At 46.4% G+C, this 27,296-nt stretch overlaps 1 protein-coding gene across 1 annotated transcript; it reads left to right on the forward strand.

The window, feature by feature from the left end:
* Nucleotides 1–2,597: 2,597 nt before the first annotated feature.
* Nucleotides 2,598–22,255, forward strand: gabra4 (gamma-aminobutyric acid type A receptor subunit alpha4). Its single transcript, XM_061685788.1, has 9 exons — nucleotides 2,598–2,972; nucleotides 3,066–3,184; nucleotides 3,910–3,977; nucleotides 7,172–7,392; nucleotides 7,931–8,013; nucleotides 10,001–10,144; nucleotides 10,447–10,599; nucleotides 15,570–15,826; nucleotides 20,786–22,255. Exons 1-9 carry the CDS (start codon nucleotides 2,872–2,874, stop codon nucleotides 21,326–21,328), a joined length of 1,689 nt encoding a protein of 562 aa, XP_061541772.1. The 5' UTR covers nucleotides 2,598–2,871; the 3' UTR covers nucleotides 21,329–22,255.
* Nucleotides 22,256–27,296: the final 5,041 nt, after the last annotated feature.

Genomic DNA, 27,296 nt, shown 5'->3' on the forward strand with positions numbered 1-27,296 from the left:
GAACCTCCTGCCGTCCACCGAGAGCCTGTCTCACCTCTTCCCGAAAAGCTGCACAACACTCGTCCTGTCTCAGCTTCCACCACATGGTTCTCTGCTCTGGCTTTGTCTTCCTAATCTTCCTCCCCGCCACCAGAGTCATCTTACACACCACCATCCTATGCTGTCTAGCCACACTCTCCCCTACCACTACCTTACAGTCGGTAACCTCCTCAGATGTAATCCACCTGTGTGCTTCTACCTCCACTCTTGTAGGTCACCCTATGTTCCTAAAAAGTGTTCACTACAGCCATTTGCATCCTTGTTGCAAAGTCTACCACCATCTGTCCCTCTAAGTTCCTTTCCTGGAGGCCGTACTTACCCATCACTTCTTCATCACCCCTGGTTCCTTCACCAACATGTCCATTACAATCTGCACCAATTACGACTCTCTCTTTGTCCGGGATACTCAGAACTACTTTGTCAAGCTCCTTCCAGAATTTCTCTTTCACCTCCAGGTCACATCCTACTTTTGGGGCATAGCCACTAATCACATAACACATAACACCCTCAATTTCAAGTTTTAGCCTCATCACTCGATCTGATAGTCTTTTAACCCCGACTCCATTTCTCTTCCCATCTACACCATGGTAAAATAATTTCAAACCTGCCCCAAAACTTTGAGCCTTTACTGCCTTTCCACCTGGTCTCCTGGACACACGATATATCGACCTTTCTCCTGATCATCATGTCAACCAACTCCCGAGATTTTCCTGTCATAGTCCCAACATTCAAAGTCCCCACATTCAGTTCTAGGCTCTGTGTTTTCCTCTACTCTTTCTGCCGAAGAACCCGCTTTCCACCTCCTCTTCTTCTTCGACTTCGTCCCACAGTAGCTGAATTTCCAACGGCGCCCCGCAGGTTGACGCCGCCGGTGGTAATGCTTACCAAAAGTTGTTTAACAAAAGAAAAACACCCTTGTGATTTGTCATTGAAGTTATGAGGGTGTTTATTTCTCTAAATGAAGTTATGAGAGTGCTAATTTCTTTAAATGATGACTACTACAGAGGTGAACTTATTTCAAAACATTCGGCCTGCATCACAGAACACATTCAGCAGTTCCACTCTGTGTGAAAACAACTCATTTGCCAACGGGGCTGATTCGACAGTGAGACAGTTTCTGCCATTTTAATGAGACCCTGCGATGTGCTCCACTGCAATTGCTAACAAGTCTGATACCATAGCTGTTGTAGTAGTGTGTGTGTGTGTGTGTGTGTGTGTGTGTGAGAGAGAGAGAGAGAGAGGGAGAGAGAGAAAGACTTAGAAAGAGAGAAAGCATTTTTTTGTGGGTCATCAGGCCTCGCCTGGATTCAACAGGAGAAAACGTGATGACGCTGTATGGATCTGCCCCCTCCAGCCCTGTACGTTACGCGGTCATGCCTTGTCGCCTTCTACCTTTCTCCTTCTCACACACGCGCACACACACACGCGCACGCACACACACACACACACACACGAACAAACTAGGTTATGGCAGCAGTTATTTCTGCTGCAGGAAGTACAGTTTACAAAGCAGGAAGAGAGACTTTCAAGAAATCTATCTACTACATCCGTCTCTCTCTCTCTCTCTCTCTCTCTCCACTGCAATAACAGGATACTTACTGTATTATATATATATATATATATATATATATATATATATTGTTTTTTTTTGACAAAACGTTCGGCTGGATACCGAATCAAATCTCAACTTTTACAATTCGCAAAAATGATTTCCCAATAAAAGTTCCAGTCATCCAATGTAAACACACGCACACACACACACACACGCACACGAAGAAATAAACACACTTGGATGAGAGCCCGCTCCCACGAAGCACATCCCCCACAGTGCCGCCTTGTTCTGGTGTGTCGTGGGTGGACTGGGGTGGGCGGCCGTGCACGGAACTGGGAAACGTGTGTTCTTCGCGTGTAAGAAATCTACGAGACGTTTCCTCAACTTACCGTCGCTTCAGTGTCCGTGCGTGTCTACATTGGAAGCGCAAAGTCTTTTTAGGCTGCGGAATGTGCTTCAGCGACTTCACCGCGTACATGCACGACAGCAGCCCCCCTGACACAGACACACACGTCCCAGGTGCAGAGAAATGTGTGAAGCAGCATGTGGCTTGTCCCACTTGCCCTACCTGTGTTTGTGCGTGCGCAGTGTATTGCGACAAGACTGACCCATTTGAATCTCGCTGTGCCGCTCGACGATCCAATCTGTAATGTGGTTAAGCTTTGGAGGCGGAGCTGTATTCAACGGTCACCAGGCAGTGTGACTGACTGCGGAGATATGGCTTCAGATCATTTAAATATCAAATCCGTCCATCCATCCTTCCATTTTCTTTACATTGAGTTTTTACAACTTCCACCTGACACCCTAAACAAAGACCTACGATAAAACGGACATAGGACATATTCTGCTCATGTTAACTGCGCCTCTTTCCTGGATGTTGTGAATGTCAGGCTCATTTAGAAGCAAGTGGGTGAGCGATAGCGAGAGAGAGAGAGAGTGAGAGAGAGAGAGAGAAGGGGAAAAAAAAAAGATGCGAGCAGGGAAACAACATATAGTGTAAGGGAGGGAGCAGGGCGACACATACAGTACAGGCAAAGTAAGTGGAGGAGAAGTCTTCTTTCTGTGGACGCAAGCGTCAAGAAGAGGGGCAGGAGTTTGGACCGCAGCGTTTGCTGGTGAATGAAGGTGCGCGCGTAGGCTGCTGGAGGCTGAGGGAGAACTTGCTCCATCTGTGCGCCGCTCTGACCTCTGAGTGAGGAGCGCCGCCCCCCCCCCCCCACGCCCGGAGAGGCATCTGGAAGTGAGGACATGTGAAGGAGCTCGAAGGATGGCATGCCAAGATGCCTTCTGCCAGTACCAAGGCGACGGTGACGGCGATGCGCCCCGTTCGTATTATTATCATTACGACTCTCTTTTCTCGCTTTTTCTCTTTGGCGACTTGGTGAGTCTCCAAATTTCCAGCACACCGAAACGTCATTCTCCCACTTATTATTTTAAAAAAAAAATCTCTAAAGTGTTCACTTTTCGTGTCTAGTGCCAAGAGCACCGCAGGACAGACAAAGAAGGAAGACAGGATTTATCCGGAGAATTTTACGCGGATTTTAGACCGACTTCTGGACGGCTACGACAACAGGCTGAGACCTGGATTCGGAGGTAGCTACGTATCCGTTTATACCGAGTTGTCAAGCTTTCTACTTTTAGTCAAGGCACCATTGAACTCCTGCTGACAGCCCACAACATCAATGCAAAGCCAGATTGCAATTTCCCAACTTTTCTTTGAATGACGCATATGTTCATAAATAGCCTTCGCATCAATCAAACAAATGACGCAGTGATCTTTTCGGGAACTGTACGATGACATATCCGTCCCTCCGTGGGTTTGACCTCCATCACGACCCACACAATGTTAAACGGCGTATCGTAGTTTGATTCCACACAAACTCGCCGGTTTCTCCTCAATGTGGTTACATAATCGCGTTGGGGGAACAAACGCTTCATGTGCAGTTCAAGTGCTAAAAGTGCAGATTTGTTTCTCAAGCATGTCTGAAAGCAATGTTGTCATCGCATTATAGCACAGCCACACTGGAGCTTATCCCTGCTGTAGAGACTTCAGTCAAGTCCGCATTCATAAACAGAATGATGTTTTACACAATTATTTGTTTTATTTTTGCATTATTTATTGAGTTTAAAAAAAAACTATTTTTTTTACACCCATTAGTCAGATGCAGCAGAGTGCATCCAGTTTTGACTTCACCCGGACAGACTGATGGCTTAAGGAGAGGATGTTTACACAACATATTAAGTGTGAATAAGACTCATGGATTTGGACTTGAGGTGGAATTGAATGTTGAACTACATGTGTTTCACTGTCTCATCAGGTCCCGTGACTGAGGTTAAGACAGACATTTATGTGACAAGTTTTGGTCCGGTCTCAGATGTTGAAATGGTATGCAGCCAAATTGTCAACACTTCAAATGCTGTCTTTCATTCTAATTCACTGCTCAAAAAATGGGGAACCATCGGTGTCACTCCAAGTCAATCGCATTTGCAGGATATCAGCACTCGAGTGAAGCGGAGGACAACACGTGTCTGATTTGTAACATTTGAACAGATTTTTAAAATTTGGCAAATGTTTGCTTACTGCTAAGTGTTTGGATGTCTGCCAATGAAGTTGGGATGTTGCGTTAAACATAAATGAAAACAGAATACTATGATTTGCAAATCATGTTCGACCTATATTTAATTGAAGACACGACAAAGACGAGATATTTAATGTTCAAACTGATCAACTTTATTGTTTTCGAGCAAATAATCATGAACTTAGAATTTTATGGCTGCAACACATTGGTACAGGGTCGTGTTTTCCACTGTGTTACATCACCTTTTCTTTGAACAACATTCAATAAACGTTTGGGAACGGAGGACACCTAATTGTTGAAGCTTTGGAGGTGGAATTCTTTCCCATTCTTGCTCGATGTGCAGCTTCAGCTGTTCAACAGTCCGGGGTCTCCGTTGTCGTATTTTACGCTTCATAATGCGCCACGCATTTTCAATGGGAGACAGGTCTGGGCTGCAGGGAGGCCAGTCTAGTACCCGCACTCTTTTACTACGAATCCACGCGGTTGTAACAGGTGCAGAATGTGGCTTGGCATTGTCTTGCTGAAATAAGCAAGGTCGTCCGTGAAAAAGACGTTGCTTGGATGGCAGCATGTTTCTCCAAAACCTGTATGTACCTTTCAGCATTAATGGTGCCTTCACAGATGTGTAAGTTACCCATGCCATTGGCACTACCGCAGCCCCATACCGTCACAGATGCCGGCTTTTGAACTTTGCCTCCATAACAGTCCGGAAGGTTCTTTTCCTCTTTGGCACGGAGGACACAACGTCCACAATTTCCCAAAACAATTTGAAATGTGGACTCGTCATACCACAGAACACTTTTCCACTTTGCATCAGTCCATCTTAGATGAGCTTCTTTTTTGCCACCTGTCCCAGCTTTTTGGGAACGTGTTGCAGCCATAAAATTCTAAGTCAATGATTATTTGCTAAAAAGTTGATCAGTTTGAACATGAAATATCTTGTCTTTGGAGTGTATTCAATTAAACATAGGTCGAACATGATTCGGAACTCATTGTTTTTATTTATGTTTAATACAACGTCCCAACTTCATTGGAATTGACGTTGTAGAAAGTCGTGGGAGAAGGCATAGAAGAAACTTGGCTGACTGTTAGCTTATATGGTAAGTACTTGGTAGTTGCAAATTCTTTGTCATTTTTGTTGTCGTGAATGACTTGGGAGAGACATTATACACAGGAGTGCACATAAGTGCCTCGCATGTACAGTGAAGATATTTAAAGTGCAGATTCAAGGGTGTCACTGCGTATTTGCGTACCAAGCATTTGTTTTTGTAATGAAGCACAGCGGTAGGTGGTGGTCGAGTAGTGTTGTCGTTCGCCAATGAATCTTTTGAGTGAACGTACTGACCGGAATCACTTCATGAAATGATTCGTTCCTTTCTCAGTTTAGTTGAGTTCAGCTGCGACTGTGTACCGCACAAGAAACGTCCTCGCAAACGTCGCCACTCGCGGGGCGGCAACGGTGGCTGAGCCAACGAGGCAGTCCGTTACAATATGTCGTAAGGTCAAAAATACTGGGGACCGCTGAACTAGAAAACTGTGCCAAATCAGCAGGTCCCATACCGTAGGTTTTGAAGTACATCCAGTTAGGTTCATGAAAAAGATAAGCACCAAGCAGCAACCTCTGGTGCTCCTTTGAGAACCATACCATAATGTATACATGCCTGATCCCGCTAATGCAGCTCATCCATAAACACCAGGGCCGGAAGGCTTTCTTGCATGTCCCAGCACAGTGTCAAGAGCATTGAAACGATACAAGAAGACAGGCCAGTCCACCAGAAGGACTACCCAGCAGAAACAGGGTCACTACGGGCAAATAGGAACAGGAGAAGCATGAGACCAAAAGAATTAACCGACCTCTGCCCAAACTGTCGGAAACATATATTCCAAGATGGCGGCATTTGCCAGAAAACACCAGAATCAGAGGACTCTCCGGTTCAGACCGGGTTCACACTAAGTGTGTCACAGATTTGCTGACAACATCCTGATGCAGAGCCAGTTTAGCGGTGGGTCAGTGAAGGTCAAGCAGCATGTCCTTTGAGGGTTGCCCAGACCTTAGCCAAAGGTACCCTGACTGCTGTTAGCTACTGCAATTCTTAATTCCCCAATCACTCAAAGGCCTTGATGATATTGACTGGCCCATCCATTTCACAGACCTTTATTCAAAACGAGCGCCTCCGGGATGATGTATGATGATTCATTGCACCCACTGCCGCCATGTCACGCCACAGACTATCCCGCTGACTGATGCCTTGATCCAGTTTTGGGAGGAGATCCCCTAAGAACCGTTTGTAGTCTCATCAGGAGCATGCGTAGGTGTGGTAGGGAGAGAAAACTGTTACATAAAGGCAGTACACATGACAGAGCTTCATTATGACTTGTCTTGAGGAAATTCCCAGCAGCTGAAATAGCGCGCGCTCATTTTTCAACTTTGACGAGCCTTAACCCTCTAGTTCCTGCGGAAAGCCCAATACTCCAAAACCTCATGAAGAGTGCGCATGCAATAATATTGTAGACATCAAACAGTTCAAGGTTTTATTGCAATGCTTCAGAATAGACGATATTTTTCGTCATCTTATTCTCTACCAGTATGCACAAATCATTCGATCTGCCAACCCTTGAGCAACCAACTCGAGTAGAAAGGCAAACTACGCAGTGACGTCAGCGCGGTCGCCGCCCGCGCTAGTATAAAAAAAAGCCTTTGTCGTACATGTTTCTGCATGTTTTTACATGTCCTTGGTCGCGTGTAATACTAGGAATTGCCTGTCATGATATGTATTATTAGTTTGGTATTTAAAGAGGGCGTTGAAACCTTGGAGTTGTGCAGCAACGTGCGAAACGTGCCGGAGCGTGCGGGAGGGCGCTTCTTTGAATACGGACACGTCGACTTCAATTTAGTTTTTCCCTTTATTTTTGAGCAGTGTCCAATTAGTCTCAGTGAATAAAATATATTGAAAATGTCTGAACAGATTTTGACCTTGTTTTGTCCATTTTCACGTGTTAGGAATACACAATGGACGTGTTCTTTCGTCAGACGTGGGTGGACCGCAGGTTGATGTACGAAGGTCCAATTGAGATTTTAAGGCTGAACAACTTGATGGTGACCAAAGTTTGGACACCAGACACTTTCTTCAGGAACGGCAAGAAGTCAGTGGCCCACAACATGACGGCCCCCAACAAACTGTTCCGTATCATGAAGAATGGAACCATACTCTACACAATGAGGTCCTGTGCCCACCTCTATTATGAGCAAAGAGACAAAAAGCCTCCGTGAGATTTGAGATTGAAATGAGCATCCAGAAAGGAAACCCATAATTCATAGCTCGTCAGAGTTTTAACTGCGATTTCGTCGGTAAAACGCGTCATTTTCGAGCGCCACCAAGACATCCGGCGTGGGAATGTATAGGATAGTCACTTAAGATCCCAAAAATACATTTGGAAAAATATATGTGCCAGAAGCTGATAGGCTTCATCAGCAATTCTGTCATCCAGTCTTGTAGTGGCTTGGGTGCAAATGACTTACATTGTCAAAAACTCATTTGATAGGTAAGGGTTAGGGTTCGGGTTAGGGCTAGGTGGCCTGGAAGTGGAAAAAAAAAAAAAAGGGTTTTGGTTTTTGGTCATTTGTTTCCTGAAATGTACAAGTGCTTTGCACTTCCAGGCCACCGTATAATTTGATTATGTGTGATGATTGCAGAAACTGTGCGCATGTTTTTCTTGTCATTCTTTCACTGTCTGCCTTTCTTCTATCTTCTGGTAACAGATTGACAATTAACGCAGAATGTCCCATGAAGCTCGTGGACTTCCCCATGGACGGACATGCGTGCCCCCTCAAGTTTGGAAGCTGTAAGTTCTGTGTGTGCACAGAAAAAAAAAAAACCTCAATCACATGACTTGTTCCCATTGTGGCACTGAAATGGATTCTTTGCTGAAAAGCCCCCAAAAGTCAGTCCGCCCATACTAAATCATGACATGCTGTATTTCATCGTGGCACTTAGCAGTGAACAATGAAAGCGCAACTCAGCACCATGACGGCGTGTCGACTGGTCAGCAGAAAAATGCCTTCTCTCAATGAAAGTGGCTACCCCAAATAGAGCAGCGCATTCTTATCAGAGAGAGGCGACGATTTCGAGACGATATCTGCAAAAGAGAGACCGGGAATGGAAATCACGTTTGCCTTTGCTCTCGGCCAATCTCCGTCAATGACACTCCATGGTGACATTGTAGAGGACAAACTCCCATTTTTCGGTGATTATCGTCCTCTCCCCGACCCCCTCTTCATCCACCTGGTACTCACCTCCGGTCAGGAGGAAACGACCCTGGATGTGATGCGGCCTGAAGCAAAGAAAAGGTCAGAATCCCTTTCTGTGCCTCGGGAAAGCAAAGACCTATGCGGCTATTTTCCATAACTGTCTTGTGTGTGCGTGGGCGCATTTCCCCCCTCTTTCTCCTCTGCCTTCATTCCCCTTGCGCTCCCTTTTTTGCTTCTCCATCTGGACTCTCGCGCGCACTCCATGACACACCAGAGTCACTTCATTTTCGGCGGCACGGTTGGTATCCTGCTGGTGCGGAGTCCCACAGGGAGTGGAAGGCAAAGACGGCTGTCATTTTGTTGTGCATTTATTGAGTGGCCAAAAGCACTCTGAGGGAAACACTGGGAAATAAAACATCGTCTTAATATGAAACAAGTCAGTGACACAGCAGGGATTAAGGGCTAGTTTTTTGCAGAGATGTCAGTGTGGGCTGGCGGTGTAGTGGTCCACTCGCCTGGTGGGTTAGGGTCACCAGTCAGTCCCAAGGAGCATAGAGTCTGACACTGTCCTCGTGATAAAACACTTATCAAAACAAAACAAAAGACATGCACATGTAAAGATGCTAGAAGTAACACGAGGTACGCAAAGTTTTCGAAACGCGAGCGAGATTTGAAACTAGCCGAATTGCATGTGTGGCTTTTCTCCGGGTACTCCTTTTCCCTCCCACATCCCCAAAACATGCGCGGTAGGTTGATCGAAGACTCTAAATTGCCCGTAGCTGTGAATGGGAGCGCGAATGGTTATTTTTGTCCCGATTTTGCCCCTTCCCGACCGAGCACATCAAATTACAGACAAAGAGCGGCGCAAATCCAGAAGTGGTTCTTCTTCTTCTGTTTTGCGAGCTCAAACTAGGGCTGCACGATATTGGAAAAGAACGACATTGCAATGGTGCAACTAGTTCATTGTTTTTTTTTTTTTGAATATGTTGATGATGGGCTACTCCCCTCAAAATACTGGCATTTCATTTCCCCGCCCATGCTGCCACCCATTCAGTCCACACTCGGAGCCAGCTGCAGCTTTCACCCTACAATCCCCAAAACAAGAGGAAAAACTTCAATGGTGTTCTTCAGGTTTCAAGCAAATGCCAAGTTCCTATTGAAAAAAAAAGAAAATTTGTTTTTGTGACCAAACCTCTTTTGACAATACAGTCACGTCAACAATAGTGACAAAGTATTACCCTTGAATTTTGATTTCCAAACTATTCATCTATCAATTTGTTGTCTATGTAACAATATAAGGAGGTGATTCAATATTTATATGATTTCAAAACCTTAGCCGCCCTCCGAGAGAATAAAGTAGTACATATAGGTAGTTAAGCAACCATCTGGGAATGTTGTGTGCTCTGATGTAGCCTGCAACACAACAACTATATTCACTAAAATGTGTACTGAATACGAAAGAAATCCACGTATCGGCGCGGCAAAAACGACATCTGAATATCCATGTACGCCCAGAATACATTGAAAACCCTTATGTTGTGCTGTTAACGACTCACAGTGATGTGGCTTCGCTGTGCACAGACGCCTATCCGAAAACAGAGATGATCTATACTTGGACCAAAGGACCCGAGCACTCCGTGGAGGTGCCTCCCGAGTCATCTAGCTTGGTTCAGTACGATCTCATCGGCCAGACGGTCTCCAGTGAAACCATTAGGTCCATCACAGGTGAGGCTGGCACAGACTTTTGCCATTTTGACACTTTCGGACTGCTGCCACTGCGCGTTGCATTTTATTGCGCTCATCTGCGCTCTCTTCTTTGACACGAGGGATATTCAGCCGTCTGCGCGCGTCGTCGCAGCATCAAGACGATGTGATTGGCCTCTATCTTCTCGGGTGAAAATACCTGTATATGTATTTTTAAGGATATTTAGCCTGACATAAAAACATCAAGTGTCCAAAGCTTTCACGAGTGTTATGTGTCACAATGTTTTGTTCATCGCGGTAATTCCTCTGTGTTGATCCCGCAGGTGAATATGTGGTGATGACGGTCTTCTTCCACTTGAAGCGCAAAATGGGCTACTTCATGATTCAGACATATATCCCCTGCATAATGACAGTAATCCTCTCCCAAGTGTCCTTCTGGATAAATAAAGAGTCGGTCCCAGCGCGCACAGTGTTCGGTATGTAGACCTCACTCGTTGTGTCCAACCTTTTGGCTCGCTGTTAATTTGTTTGGAGTGCCTCCTCTCTCTGTGTAATTACGGCGAATATCAAGAGCTGCTGTACTTGTAGCCGTGTTCTTTGAAAGCTAAGATTAGACATGAGTACAAGTCGTTTTGGTGCATCTTTTAAGTGCTGTGGAGCCAACTAAAACGATGAAGATGGAAGTTCCATTGTTCAAACAACAAAGTGAAGCGATTCAACACACTGAGACTTCTCTCCGACATTACATAGTTGCACGTATACAAGTAGAGAAAAAACATTTCCTTTTGAGTTGAATTCTATATTTAAATACGTTTGCCCGTGATCTGAGGCCACATTTAAGAATAATTTGACCTAAGAGCACTTCTATTTGAAGGAGAGTGCCTCTGGATTGACAGACTGGGGTGGTGGCCCCCCTTTTTGAAAAAGGAGGACCGGAGTGTGTGTTCCAACTAAAAGGGGATCACGCTCCTCAGGCTCCCTGGTAGGTCTATTCAGGGGTGCTGGAGAGGAGGGTCCATTGGGAAGTCCAATCTCAGATTCAGGAGGAGCAGTGTGCTTTTCGTCCTGGCCGTGGAACAGTGGACCGACTCTACACCCTCGGCAGGGTCCTCGAGGGTGCATGGGAGTTCGCCCGACCGTCTACATGTTTTGTGGACTTGGAGAAGGCATTCGACCGTGTCCCTCGGGGGGAGTCCTGTCGGGGGTGCTTCGGGAGTATGGGGGGCCGAATCCCCTGATACGAGGTGAATTCGCGTGGTGGGTAGAATGGGTTACAGTTCAACAACAGTGACTCTAAGTCAGGGCTGCAGTGTGTGTTGAGCGTCGGTACACCATTTTTCGTTGCTATAGAAGCATATTCCACCACCTTCTGTTTTCCCCGATAGCTCTGTGACGCGGTCTGCTCGGTGTAGTCGGAAGCCCGGAAGCATTACGGCGCCATCGGGGATGTGTTCACAAAGCCACGTCTCCGTGAAGCACAGGGCGGTGGAACATCTGAAGTCTTTACTGGTCTCCCTAATGTTTAGCAAGTCTTCCCTTGTGTAAGTCACACAATGTATCCAAAGATCAATGAAAAACACACAAACATGGACAGTACTAGAAAAGGTCGTGACCGAGGCAACCACTCGGTTAGTACCTAGAAAGCTCTGGTGAACATTCCTGAATTCAGCATGCCAACTGCATACTCCCTCAAAACTTGCAACATCTGTGACTTTGTGCTGTGAGACAAACCTGCACTTTTTTGAATGGCCTTTTATTGTGGGCAGCCTGAGGCACGTGTGCAATTATTACGTTGTCTAATCAGCATCTTCCTCTGCGATGCCTGTAAAGTGGATGGATTATCTTGGCAAAGGAGAACTAATCACAAACACAGAGTTAGACAGATTTTTGGAAACTATTTGAGAGAGGTAGCCCTTCTGTAAACATTGAAAAAGTGTTCGGTCCCTATTTTAGAGAATGGGGTAAATCCAGCGTGGCGGGCGGTAAAATCTGTGGGTGTGGTTAGAGCAGACTTCATTTGCCGCCAATCAAAGTGGCTCCTCTCATTCCCTTTAAATGTGGCGCAATGACAACCTGTAATCGGGGTAGGGCTATTTTCAAACAAGAAACTGACCAGCTCCTACCTTCCAGTCTTTATGCAAAGCTCAGCCTTATATGTTTGACGGACCTTTAAGTTTGAATGGTCTCCCCGTGCTTGTGAGGATAATTTCTCACAAGTGTAAGCTAGTCGTCGTGAAAGTGGAAAAGTATGAATGGTTGTCTGTCACGACGATGGTTCAAGTGACAAAAGTAGCCCATTTCAGATATGGGCTATGGCAGGGTAAGGAGAAAAAGACGCATAGAATCAGATATCCTAGGATAATCATAATTTGACCTTCAAAATGTGGGACCCTCCCCACATATGAATAAGTGACATGATAATGTGTGTGGAGTAAAATCAGATATACCGTCAATGCAAGCCTGACATCAAAATACGATTATCAGTGAAGTGTATCCCTCCATCAATCTTCTCCCGCTTGTCTGGGGTCAGGTTGGGGAGCCAGCAGCCAAAGCAGGAAAGCCCAGGCTTCCCTTTCCCCACTCCCTTTGTCCACCTCCACCATGGGGATTCCAAAGTGTTTTCGTGAATGGTGTAAAGCCTACACACCTAGCACAACTCTGCGCCAGAAGCAAGTTAGATCAGTATTGATAATTTCATAGACGAGTGCAGACCAGCAGATCTGAAAGTGGCCGTGCTTACAGCCGGCTTCAGTCACAGCCAATAAAAGCCGCTCCTCTCACTCCCTTTAAATTTGGCGCGCTAGTGGACTCCACCGTCCTCACCGTGAGCTGAAAGGGATTTGGTATTTGGAGTATTGGGTACCAGAGTAACCAATACTCTTGGAGACACACACACACACACCTTACCAGGGAGGTCGAGGAGTGTGATCCTACTCCAGTTGGACTGTCCCCAATAATTAGGCGATGTGGCACGTCACCCCTGACAGCCCAAGAACATCCAGAACCGTAAGTAACTCCGAGTGGAACTCATCCACACCCAGGACAATTAAAACGAACTGGTAAATGGACTTGATGTGTGGTCTATACTTGGTTTGTGGTTTTACTGGCAAGACAAGAAGGTAGCAGACCCCAGTGCAAGGGAAACAGGGAGACAAGGCACGCCAAATCATAAAAACACAAAGACGCAAACAAGGCCCAAGGAAAATGAAATACTAAAGTAACAAAAGTCTCCAAAAACAAGGTTCAAAGTAACAAAGAAACAGTAAATTCACCACAGCATGAAACAAAACATGTTTGACATGAGACATGAGTTACAGTAACAGACTACAAATGACAAACCAACTGACTGTACACTCCCCGAGGGACATGGTCGAATGCCTTCTCCAAGTCCACAAAACACATGTAGACTGGTTGGGCGAACTCCCATGCACCCTCGAGGACCCTGCCGGGGGTGAAGAGCTGCTCCACTGTTCCACGGCCAGGACGAAAACCACACTGCTCCTCCTGAATCTGAAATTTGACTTCCTGATGGACCCTCCTCTCCAATAACCCTGAATAGACTTTACCGGGGGGGGGGGGCTGAAGAGTGTGATCCCCCTCTAGTTGGAACCCACCCGCCTGTGCCCCTTCTTAAAAAGAGGGACCACCACCTCAGTTTGCCAATACAGAGATACTGTCCCCAATGTCCACGCAATGTTGCAGAGGCGTGTCAACCAGGACAGCCCCACAACATCCAGAGCCTTTAGGAACTCCAGGCGAATCTCATCCACCCCCGGGGCCTTGCCACCGAGGAGCTTTTTAACCACCTCAGTGACCTCAACCCCAGAGATAGGAGAGCCCCCCTCAGAGACCCCAGACTCTACTTCCTCATTGGAAGGTGTGTCGGTGGAATTGAGGTCTTCGACGTATTCTCCCCACCGACTCACAACGTCCCGAGTCGAGGTCAGCAGCGCCCCATCCTCACTATACACAGTGTTGATGGTGCACTGCTTTCCCCCTCCTGAGATGCCAGATGGTGGACCAGAATTTCCTCGAACCTATGTGGAAGTCTTTCTCCATGGCCTCACCAAACTCGACCACAAAGTTGACCATCGAACTGCGACCAAGGGTGTCCTGGTGCCAAGTGCACATGTGGACACCCTTATGCTTGAACATGGTGTTCATTATGGACAAACCGCGATGAGCACAGAATACCAATAACAGAACACCACTCGGGTTCTGATCGTGGGGGCCCCCCTTTTTCCTCCCAATCACGCCCCTCCAGGTCTAGCTGTCATTGCCCACATGAGCATTGAAGTCCCCCAGCAGAATGATGGAGTCCCCAGCAGAAGCGCTCTCCAGCACCACCTCCAACGACTCCAGAAAGAGTGGGTAATCTGATCTTCTGTTTGGTGCACAGGCACAAACAACAGTCAGGACAAACCCTCTCCACCACGTTCAGCTGATGGCTCCAGGAGGGGCAGAAGCTTTGCGACTTGTCAAAATGCATTTTGCGCAAATTCCAAGGTATTTCAGTGACCGCTGCGGGTTTTTCTTTCTTTAATGAAAGGATACCAATAATTTTGCTGATATGTGTAAGTCAATGTACTCCAGCTACTTTTCACCTACCATTTCTCATTTGGTCGCCTTTCGTTGACACACAATTATATAGCGATCGTGTCCAGACGCATTTAAGTTGACGAAGGACTCTGTGGCACACAGAGTGTTCTCGACCGCCAGGATTTTCTCTCAATTCAGTTATTGCTATTGGTTCAAGGCACAGCGGACAAGTGGTTCACTGTTAGCATATAGAGCATCTTTCTATTTTTGTAGGAGCCACACATGACCTTGTACACATGACTCTTGCATAAGCACCCACCTTGTCTATTTTTTTTCATGGCACCGTGACAGTGACAATGTGACATTCCATCCGATTCATTACATTGTGTCCTTTAGTGCGCTCACACACACCTTTTTATTTTTATATTGGTATTTATGTCATCGTTCAGGATGTTACTGTTCATTTGACGGGTGCTGAATCTCAAAAGCTGCATTAAAATACCACAGTTTTGTTTTTGTTTTTTTTGAATGGCTCGTTATGCTACAAACGCAGGATTGACTGACGACCAGTCCAGGGCGTAGGCCAAATCGTGCTCCAAGTCAGGTGGGATAGGCTTCAGTTTACCAGTGACCCCCTCATGAGGATAAGTGGCATAGAAAATGTGACTCATTTGTAGAAAAACTGTGTTTGGACTTAAAACACAGCTCATCAATGTGAGAAAGGTGTTGATGCAGTTTCTATTTTAGACATACACTGTACATTACAAAGCTGCTGTGTTTGCTTTAATGTGTCAGTTACGTTCGCTGAGTTCACTTGCTTTAATCCCAAAGCAGAGAATTTAATAGCCGACATCGCATTACTTCTGTCATTTGCTTACTTACGATGTTTCTTTTTGAACCCCCGAAGGCATCACCACCGTGCTGACCATGACGACGCTCAGCATCAGCGCTCGCCACTCCCTCCCCAAGGTGTCGTACGCCACCGCGATGGATTGGTTTATCGCGGTCTGCTTCGCCTTCGTCTTCTCCGCCCTCATCGAGTTTGCTGCCGTCAACTACTTCACCAACGCGCAGATCGAGCGGACCAAAAAGAAGCCGGCCAAATGCCCCCCTGTGCCCCAAACCACGCCGGTCAAGGTCAAGGACACAGAGGAAGTGCTGCAGGTAAATGTGTCCCTCAAAGATAAGCGTGACAGATAATCTGATTGCTCTTTGCTTGGAGGAGCACTTAGACAGCACATCTCTTGCGAAATGTGCTTACTGGACCTTCGAATGACCTGAAGTGGCCAGGACAGAGATAAGGAAGGATGAGAGTTTTGGTCAACAAATGAATCTTTACCTGAAACAGTGAACTGTACGCGGTCTCGAAAAAATTGATGGATGGATGGATGGATGGATGCATAATTAGACACTGGGGGTATGTTGGCTTCATAGATGACCGTCTGTGTCCGCCAAGCCGCAGTTTGATTTAATTCAAATCTTGCAAACAATCCTTCTCTTTTTTTCAACTAGGATGAGGTTAGGACATTTTTTCCTTATCTGTTTCATTTGAAGTCACTGACATTGTCGTGGTTCCTTCGCCTGAATTCTGATTCAGTTCCCACTCGTGTCGGTGTGTATGTGAATGGGTGGTCCTCTGATGCCGCCAATCAGGGAATCCGATGTCCGTACACCGATCCAATCAACCCTAATCACCAAAACAGGAAACACACCTGCACAGACCCTCGAGCAGATATTGGGCTCATCTCATTTTTACATTTGCAACTTCCGAGGTCCGAGCTCCGAGCTCCTCTGTTTATATGCTAGCTCCTCCCACCAGAAATTCCATTGAAGAGACAACGATATTGACTGGGCTGCAACACGTTCCAAAAAAGCTGGGACAGGGTCATGTTTATCACTAACCTTTTCTTTTAACAACGTTCAATAAACGTTTGGGAACTGAGGACACCAATTGTTGAAGCTTTGTAGGTGGAATTCTTTCCTATTCTTGCTCGATGTACAGCTTCAGCTGTTCAACAGCCCGAGGTCTCCGTTGTTGTATTTTACGCTTCCTAATGCGCCACCCATTTTCAATGGGAGACAGGTCTGGACTGCAGGCAGGCCAGTCTAGTACCCGCACTCTTTTACTACGAAGCCACGCTGTTGTAACACGTGCAGAATGTGGTTTGGCATTGTCTTGCTATTTCATAAGCAGGGGCGTCCATGAAAAAAGACGTTGCTTGGATGGCAGCATATGTTTCTCCAAAACTTGTAAGTACCTTTCAGCATTCATGGTGCCTTCACAGATTTGTAAGTTAGGGTTAGGGTGAGCCATTGGCACGAACACAGCCCCATACCATCACAGATGCAGGCTTTTGAACTTTGCATCCATAACAGTCCGGATGGCTCTTTTCCTCTTTGGCCCGGAGGACACGACGTCTACAATTTCCAAAAACAATTTAAAATGTCAACTTGTCGGACCACAGAACACTTTTCCACTTTGCGTCAGTCCATCTTAGATGAGCTCGGGCCCAGAGAAGACGGCGGCGTTTCTGGGTGTTGTTGATAAATGGCTTTTGCTTTGCATCGTAGAGTTTCAAGTTGCACGTACGGATGTAGCGCCGAACTGTATTGACTGACATTGGTTTTCTGAAGTGTTCCTGAGCCCATGTGGTAATATCCTTTACACATTGATGTCGGTTTTTGATGCAGGGCCGCCCGAGGGGTCGAAGGTCACAGGCATTCAATGTTGGTTTTTGGCCTTGCCGCTTACAATGCAGTGATTTCTCCAGATTCTCTGAACCTTTTGATGATGATATGGACCGTAGATGATGAAATCCCTCAATTCCTTGCAATTGTACATTGGGGACCATTGTCCTAAAACTGTTCGACTATTTTCTCACGCACTTGTTCACAAAGAGGTGAACCTCGCCCCATCTTTGCTTGTGAATGAATGACTGAGCAATTCAGGGAAGCTCCTTTTCTACGCAATCATGGCCCCCTCCTGTTCCCAATGAGCCTGTTCACCTGTGGGATGTTCCAAACAGGTGTTTCATGAGCATTCCTCAACTTTCGCAGTCTTTTTTGCCACCTGTCCCTGCTTTTTTTTGGAACGCGTTGCAGCCATAAAATTCGAAGTTCATGATTATTTCCTAAAAACAAAGCTGATGAGTTTGACCATGAAATATCTTGTCTTTGAAGTGTATTCAATTAAATAGAGGTTGAACATGATTTGCAAATCATTGTATTCTGTTTTTCTTTTTGTTGAACACAATGTGCCACCTTCATTGGAATTGGGGTTGTATTGCATTGAATGCAAATGCATGTAGAACCAACAGAGCATATCTCTTTTCTTTATGTGCCCAAATGCAATTGGCAAAGTGACAGCCTAATAAGTACAAACCTTCGGAATAGGTGCTTGCTTACGTGTCGTTACCATGAGCCAGTGTATTTGAGTCATTTTGGTATCAAACATGACCCCAAGTCGAGCAGATATGATGCAAAATATGATTATTCAAACTAAAATAATCAAGAAATGTCAAAAACAGGAGATTAACTATTTACTTTGACGTTCTGCTCCATTTACTATCCAGCTGGTGCACGCCTGTTTTCGTACGTCACCATCGAGTAGCTCTGAGACTTTCGCATAGGCTACATCAGCGCTCCTTCGATTCAATCGAGTTCGTGGAAACAATCCACGAACTCAATCCTCGCTTCTCCATACGCGTTGAAGACAATTGAGACACTCCTTAATATGGCGCCGTAACAACTTCCATGTGCCTTTCGATGTTTTGAGGAGCAAAAAGCAAGGAACGTTGCAATTTAAAGACGTGAGATGAGCCCAATGACACAAAAACAAGACAACTTACTTACGACCTCAGTCGTGAAAGTGAGCTTTTCGACGATTTGGACGTAATAAGAACCTCAGTGTCACCTGAGCACATATTTGGAGATACGCGTTACAAAGTTACAAAGTAACGCGTGACTGGCATCACTGTCCATACTACGAGCCGGCAGCAACCAGCAATGCATATGGCAGTTTTTTCACTGACTTCTTTAAGTTGCCCCTTCCAGCCCAAATCCCACGATGGTGTAATCGCGCCTGAATGCATTCGAGTGACAACAGCACTTCAGTGGATTAGTAGGTTGCCAAGGCAACACAGCCTGGTTGCATTCTGTATAGGTTTCGGAGTTCCCCTGGTGCTGGCGTGGGAAATGCGGTTTGACTCAAAAGCAGGTCCAGTTGACCCTTGAAGAGGATTGACATTGTGTGATAGGTCCACTTTTGCGGCCTTTCAACACCTTGCATGAAGATAAGCGAAAAAAAGAAAAAAAACACACATACACGCACTCTCATGTCCGCATTGGACACAATAACATTGACTATTTTCAGTTTCAGAGGTTGGGTGAGGGTGGATTATTTCTGCAAATGCTGTAGCGCCAGGCAGGCAGCGTCGCACTCTTGCCTGCCCAGAAACATCAACTCCCAAAGGATAAGCTTCTTTGACGCTATACTGCATTACCACTGTGGTGCGGTACTACCTACTTTCGGTCTTAAGCTTGTGTGAAATGAGTGAAATCCTTCATACGTGACATCGGCATCGCCTTCTCTGACGTCCGCTTCACGATGAAGTAGCAGTAGCAGGGATGCCCAGACTTCCGTCTCCCCAGCCTCTTCATCCAGCTCTTTCGGGGGGGGGGGGGGGGGGGGGGGGGATCCCAAGGCGTTCCCAGGCCAGCTGGGAGAAGTAGTCTCTCCAGCGTTTCCTGGGTCGTCCCCGTGGTCTCCTCCCGGTGGGACGTGCCCGGAAGGCATCCGAATCAGATGCCCCAGCCACCTCATCTGGCGCCTCTCGATGTGGAGGAGCAGCAACTCTACTCTGAGATCCTCCCGGATGACCGAGCTTCTCACCCTATCGCTAAGGGAGAGTCCGGACAGCCTGCGGAGGAAACTCATTTCGGCCGCTTGTATGATCTTGTTCTTTCGGTCACGACCCGCAGCTCGTGACCGTAGGTGGGGGTAGGAACGTAGATCGATCGGTAAATCGAGAGCTTCGCCTTTCGGCTTAGCTCCTTCTTTACCACAACGGACCGATACATAGTCTGCATCAATGCAAACGCTGCACCGATCCGCCTGTCGATCTCCCCGTTCCATTCTTCCCTTACTTGTGAACAAGACCCCAAGATACTTGAACTCCTCCACTTGAGGCAGGATCTCATCCCCGACCCGAAGAGCGCACGCCATCCTTTTCCGACTGAGGACCATGGTCTCAGATTTGGAGGTGCTGATTCACACTCAGCTCCGAACCGCTCCAGTGAGAGTTGGAGATCACGGGTGGGTGTAGGCCAGGCCACCAGGCACTCGCCTTCGAGCCCCACCTTCAGGCCTGGCTCCAGAGGGGTGACCCGCGTCCAGACAAGGGAAACCTAAATCCATTAACACTTTTCATCATCGGGGTCTTTTAGCCGTGCTTTGTCTGGTCCCTCACCTAGGAACTGATTGCCAAGGGTGACCCTACCAGGGCCGTTAACTCCGAGGATCATTGGGACACACAAATCCTTCCGCCATGATTAGGTGAAGGTTTCCAGGATATATATATATATATATATACCATGGGTACAGAACGTATTCAGACCCCCTTAAATCTTTCACTCTTTGTTATATTGCAGCATTGCTGTATCTACCAGATCTGAATGGGCTTTCCTCCTGAACAAACGCAAAGGCCTGCGTAATGTCGACAAACTAATAACAATACCATCTTTGTGACTCAAAGACAGGAATATCACGTTGCTTACTACGGAGTCCGCAAAGCGTCACTTGCGGTTCGCAGGTTCTCGCGTGAGTTCGATGTGTCCCGATAACTCAGAAAAACATTTGTCAGAAAAACAGAAAAAAATATAGTCAGAAAAACAGGTGGAAAATAATATTCACAAAAAACAAAGCCCTCAAAAAAATTACAGAAAAATGGGATTTTTATTCTTATTTTTTTTTTTATCCAAGTGAATGCAATACGCTTCCGCACAGGAGCGACTAAACTTGCCATTAGTGTGAAATAATACTGATAGCGATGCAAATGTTTCTCGTCTGGAGTGGAGTACAGTTAAGTTACAGACATGCAACTGACGCTGTATTTGATTTTGCAGCAAAACCCAGACACTAATGGCAACCTGAGGAAGCGCATGAATTACATTTCTCACCAAGACTCGAGCAATCACCAGAGAGCCCAGTCCACGAGCAACATTTCAGGAGTGGGGAGAGCTCGACCGCTGAGACCTTTAAACAGCGGAGTCAACGGCAGCTCCTCCACCCTGTCCCGCTCCAGTCCCAAATCCGACAGCGTGCCCAGCGTGGATTCCTCTTCAGAAGAAAAACAGCTTGTGAAAAACACCCCCCAGGCTGCAGCATCTACGCCAGACGTGGCGGCGGGGACGCCGTGCAAGCAGAACACCGCCTCCGCTTCCCTGCAGCATCTGCTGGGGCCCAAACTGGAACGCCTCCAGATGATGGGGAACAAAGTGGAGCTAAAACAGACACCGTGCTCCCAGCCCAGCACTGCTGGGATGGGCGGAACCAGCAAAATTGACAAGTATGCGCGGATCTTCTTCCCAGTGTCCTTTGGGGCATTTAACATGGTATACTGGGTGGTTTACCTATCCAAGGACACCATGGTGGCTCAAGGGGGCTAGACTCGGGCAACAAGCTTAAAGCACCATTTTGTTTCCCAGATGGGAAGCAAATCAGGAATATGAGTGACGTGAGGAAGATGCTGCCAAAACCAGGAGAAGTACCTTCATATCCTGAGAGATGGGTTTTTAAAAAATTATTATTATTAACAGCAAGCATGGGAATAAATGAGCCACACCACGAAATATAGGACTCACTGTCAGGATGAAAGCGAACGCACTGGATTATGGTTCGCTTCTCTTTTGATCACGCTCAATGTGTATTTAAAGGTCTTTACGGGCTCAAGATAACGCATGACATTTACTATTTTTCTATCCTGCATCGGGGCAATTTGTGTGCTCGGCCATTCGGAAATTGTACACGTCACGGAAATGGACTTATTTCTACAAACTGATTTGGTTAATTACAGTGCGCTGACGTTTGAATATTAAGACCTCGTTCATGGCATGAAAAGCGGGCCTTTATCCCGTAAACGGTGGTCTTAAGTTAAGTTAACTCGAAAGCGAAGTCGATTTGGATTCTGTTGAGGCAAAGAAAAAAAAAAAGGAGCGTTGATCTGACCTCGATCAACTAAGAAAAGCCTCTTGTACAGCACTTACTCAACAAAGCGTCATTCTTATACGAGATGGAGTAACTCAATCTATGTATTGCGAGCACTTGAAAATAATCATTGGGGGGGGAATCCGGCAGACAGGAAGCAGTCAGGGCAAGTTATTCATTAACGTCACAATAAGCTTCTTCCCTCGACAAGGATTGTGCAAGGGTTTACCTCACATCATGATTAAATATCGCCGGGGAAAAAAAAGAGTTTTGCGTCGTCGATCACTGCAACAATAAAGTTGTCAGCTGAGTGGGTGGTGAATGTATTGTATTTATTTGGAAACTCCATCATACCAGACACAATTCATATGCAAACAGATCGAAACAGTACAGTGGTGCCCCGAGTTTATACGAGTTTCGTTGGTTCGGTGGCCGTGCTCGTAACTCAAAGCGTTTGTATCGCAAATCATCGTCCCCCGCATCGAAATGAATGTAAATGCCATTAATCCGTTTCAGCCTCCGGCAAAAAAAAAAAAAACAGTCATATAATATTCTTCGCTGTTGACGAAGAGTATGTGCCTGTGAGTGTTGTTATATTATCTGTCGACATGCATCGCTCCACTGTCTGTGTTCAAATACACTTTGCTTAAAATACACACAACGTGCGAATCTCTTTGTTGAGTCTGACAGTAAACTTCAACTGGGAGTGGCGTTCTCATTGATCTCCAATTTTTGCCCTGCATGTCAAAGCAAAAATTCAGTCGATTGACGCCTTGTATCTATAAAAAAAAAAAAAAAAGAAACTCGTAAATCAGGTCACTCGTATCTCAGGGCGCCACTACAGTAGTCCCTTCACGAGCGGGGAGAATGGTGGAAGTGAAGCGTAAGATATACTGCAGAGAATCAACGATGCAGAGAGACGGTGAAAAAAGTGTTGAACCAGACCACGTTCTTCCTGATTCATGTTCATTCTTCCTCTGACCAAGACGTTTTGGACAGGGCTTCACTTTGAACGTCAGAGGAACCGTTTTGGAGAAGGTCCTTTTCGGTTCCTCGTGCACAAAGCAAGGTTCATAAAGCCATGTTTGGATGAGTTCTTCCCAGAAGAGTGGAAGCGGTTGTAACTGCAAAGTGAAGTCCAACTCCAGTTTCTTCCATTTTCACTTCCTGCAAGTGACGTGGCCAAACTTCCCGTTACGATCGCAACGGGACCAAATAGTGCAAATGAAAGCTGCTATCGTCATTTCATATGTTTGTAAAGTGCCAATAACAAAATTGTGCGTTTTTGCAGTGTACAATCACTCAACTTCTCTATTTTCGTCAACGTGTTCCAATGCATTTGTCCTTTCAGTCTAATTTTAGTTGTGGATTCTGCTAGAACCGTGGAATGAGCTCACTCTTTATCTTACATGGATCTGCAGACGAGCGCCCAACCGAGTAACTGGCCGATCGATTTAATCGGCTGACTGATTCAATTGGCCGTTATTAGCTATTCTCAAATTGGCAAAAAACGAGGCGCCCGTGCGGCGGGTGCCTTGTTTCTTCATCCGTGTCGTTGTCGCCGTTGGCCCCTGTCGATCTCTTAGCGCAACACGAGGGAGGACGCTGTCATGCCGCTGAGAGACGCGCAGGCCGATAGACAGATCAAGGTGCCTGCTGCCACTCATCTCTCCTCAACGCAGTCATGTGCGAAATTGATTTGCTGTTATTGCTCCTCTGCCGCTCTTCCACTCATTCCCTCTCTGTCTGCTACGTCCACGCGCCGAATAGATCTCACCGCAAAAACGGGGAACAGGCTTTTCCTGATGAGGAGCTTGTCAACAACAGATTGATGTTCACTGTTTATGTGGTCCAAGGAAGCGTGCACATGATTGACGGAGCTGCCAATGCTGCATTGTTCCGATTTTTCCCCTTTCTTTGTATTTTTCTTTCAGGCATGTCTTTCCCAATGCCAGAAAGATGCCTACTCCTCTCACATGAAATGCCTCCAAAGCTCCTCCAGAGAAGCTTTGAGGCTTTACTTATCATTGTGTGAGCTTCCCATCACTTATCATTACAGCGTTTTGAACATTTGTGTGCTTGGTGATCTTAAGTAGGTAAAATGGAGCATTCATGGGGAATTAGAAACTAAATACTATATGGCATAACACTCTGCAGTAAATGTTTCAAAACCTGAACTCCGTTTTTGGAGGACACCCTAGGTCGCAGTTCGATGATCGACTTTGTGGTCGTGTCATCGGACTTGCGGCCGCATGTCTTGGACGCTCGGGTGAAGAGAGGGGCGGAGCTGTCAACTGATCACCACCTGGTGGTGAGTTGGCTCCGATGGTGGGGGAAGATGCCGGTCCGACGTGGCGGGCCCAAACGTATTGTGAGGGTCTGCTGGGAACGTCTGGCGGAATCCCCTGTCAGAAGGAGTTTCAACTCCCACCTCCGACAGAACTTTGCTCACGTACCTCCATTGCTGAGGCGGCCGACCGGAGCTGTGGCCGTAAGTTGGTCGGTGCCTGTCGTGGCGGCAATCCCCGAACCCGTCGGTGGACACCAACGGTGAGGGATGCCGTCAAGCTGAAGAAGGAGTCCTGTCGGGCCTTTTTGGCCTGTGGGACTCCTGAGGCAGCTGATGGGTACCGGCTGGCCAAGCGGAATACAGCTTTGGTGGTCGCTGAAGCAAAAACTCGGGCATGGGAGGAGTACGGTGAGGCCATGGAGAAAGACTTCTGGACGGCTTCGAGGAAATTCTGGTCCACCATCCGGCGTCTCAGGTGGGGGAAGCAGTGCACCACCAACACTGTGTATAGTGGGGATGGGGCGCTGCTGACCTCGACTCGGGACGTTGTGAGCCGGTGGGGAGAATACTTCGAAGACCTCCTCAATTCCACCGACACGCCTTCCCATGAGGGAGCAGAGTCTGGGTTCTCAGAGGTGGGCTCTCCTATCTCTGGGGTTGGGGTCACCGAGGTGGTTAAAAAGCCCCTCGGTGGCAGGGCCCCGGGGGTGGATGAGATTCGCCCGGAGTTCTCAAGGCTCTGGATGTTGTAGGGCTGTCCTGGTTAACAGGCCTCTGCAACATCGCGTGGACATCGGGGACAGTGCCTCTGGATTGGCAGACTGGGGTGGTGGTCCCGCTTTTTAAGAAGGGGGACCGGAGGGTGTGTTCCAACTACAGGGGGATCACACTCCTCAGCCTCCCTGGTAAGGTCTATTAAGGGGTGCTGTAGAGGAGGGTCCGTTGGGAAGTTGAATCTCAGATTCAGAAGGAGCAATGTGGTTTTCGTCCTGGCCGTGGAACAGCTCTACACCCTCGGCAGGGTCCTCGAGGGTGCATGGGAGTTCGCCCAACCAGTCTACATGTGTTTTGTGGACTTGGAGAAGGCGTTCGACCGTGTCCCTCGGGGGACGTAGGTGTGATTGTGAGTGCGAATGGTTGTTTTTTTTATGTGTGCCCTGCGATTGGCTGGCACCCAGTTCAGGGTGTACCCCGCCTTCTGGGATAGGCTCCAGCACGCCCGTGACCCTTGTGAGGATAAGCGGCTAAGAAAATGGATGGATAATAATAATTTGCCGTTGCTTCAAATTGAGCGTTTCCATGTTAAGAGTTCGTTGTCAAGTCCATGCAAATATGTGCACCTTGAAAAAGACTGATTCCTGAACGGAAGATTTCATCTGGATTCTTCTCAATGACCAAGCAACATTTTCCTTTTGTCTCATTTTATTTTAACTTTCAGTAGTTTGACAGTTCAACATGAAGTTCTGTTCCTTATATTCGTCTCTAACCACGAGGTGCTTTAAGTGCATTTGCATTTAAATGTGTTACTGTATATACATTTAAGTCGCAAGAGAGAAACCTGTTCCACAAATGTGTAAGTTCTATAATATCACGCGCTAGCCTTAGATTTACTCATTTTTCACATTTCTCCACAACAAATGCGGCTGTCACTGTGCTTTAACTTTTTAGTTTCAAAGTCAATAATCCATGTATTTATATGTTCTTATTGAAGTTTAATATCAAATAATATATTCATTATCGGAGGCCAAGATCGGATAAGCGGGAACGGAAGGTGAATGAATGTATTCATATTATTCATAATAATAATTCGATGAGTTCAAATTTCAAATCAAATTTATAGCATGTGCTAACCTTGCCGAATGGGTGAGCGCCAAAAGGAATCAAACATACACATAAAACATACAAAAATGACGACCTGAGGCAACTTGGTATGGAATGGGAAACACGAATATTTACGTTTTATGATTTTCTTCATTATGATTTCCTTCATTTGCTAATGTATCTTGACTCACAAGTTTAATTTCTCCCGTGACTACACTCGTAACTCAATTTGCGTATCAATTTTCCCCATTGAAATGAATCGAGATGTCATTAATCGTGAATCAACCACAATTGTCTTGGTTACAGGTTTTCAACAAAGAAACACAGCACTGTATATTTTATCCAAAAAAAAAAAAAAATAGAAACAAAATAAAACGCAAGAGAATGTTTAAATAAAGAGCGTCCAAATTATGAACATCCGTTTTCTTAGCAGCCCGCAGCATCGACGAAAATGAACTTTTGACCCGGGGTTCTCTGTTTTGTCACGTCAAATGGTTTATATGTGCAAGTTTGAACTTGACTTCCTCTTTTGAGCTTGTTGCCTTTTATTTTGAAGGGTACGCACCGGAACGCAGCGTTTTGGCACGAAAAGTGACTTCACACGGTGAAAAAGTGCAACCGACCTTTCACCTTGTTCGCTCTCTCAGTTTGATTGTTTTGAATATCTTCCATGTAGTGTGACATACGAATGACAACGCTCCGACAGTGCATCTTGACGTCGACTCATTGGATTGCGTATTGTGACCACCTCATCGCCTCCCGTGCTTGCCATTGTCAACATACTTGGCCGCCCTTGACAACATTCATCCACGCGCACGATCCAATGTTTACCGAAGTTTTACATACTGGTTTTGAGGCAACATATGCTGCCATCCAAGCAATGTATTGGGGTTTCTAGTTGATGTTCCAAACCAAAACAGGCTAGTCTTGTCCTCGCCTTGCGCATGAACTGATGACCCCTGCTTGCATGAGAGGCGAAACATCTTCTAAGACAACCTGAACAGTCCAGTTGCGATAGATTGAATGCCCTGAGAATTAAATGACCTGGATGAATGAGAATATTCACAAGTTTGGAACAGCACCGAATCTAGGACCTCTTGAGAAAGACAAAGTTTCCCACTGGAAACAGCAGGCGGGTGTGGGTATTTCACGGACACAGAGTGTCACCTTGTGGCCAGCAGAGCACTCCAAATATGGTCATGTGGGGCGACCACCTTCCGGGTAAACCCAGGGGCTGGGCTAATCCCACACCCAGATAATTCAACCTTTGTAAACTGCCATCCAGGAGTTTTTCGTTGTCCTGGATTTGTAAGCAGCTG

Source organism: Phycodurus eques, chromosome 9, assembly GCF_024500275.1.
Source record: "Phycodurus eques isolate BA_2022a chromosome 9, UOR_Pequ_1.1, whole genome shotgun sequence".
In the NCBI taxonomy this organism is placed as follows: domain Eukaryota; kingdom Metazoa; phylum Chordata; class Actinopteri; order Syngnathiformes; family Syngnathidae; genus Phycodurus; species Phycodurus eques.

Coding starts and splice junctions, on each gene's coding strand:
- gabra4 (XM_061685788.1), top strand. CDS start 2,872: ATGCCTTCTGCCAGTACCAAGGCGACGGTGACGGCGATGCGCCCCGTT. Junction 3,978..7,171: donor CGGTCTCAGATGTTGAAATG/GTATGCAGCCAA, acceptor TTCACGTGTTAG/GAATACACAATGGACGTGTT. Junction 10,145..10,446: donor AACCATTAGGTCCATCACAG/GTGAGGCTGGCA, acceptor TTGATCCCGCAG/GTGAATATGTGGTGATGACG.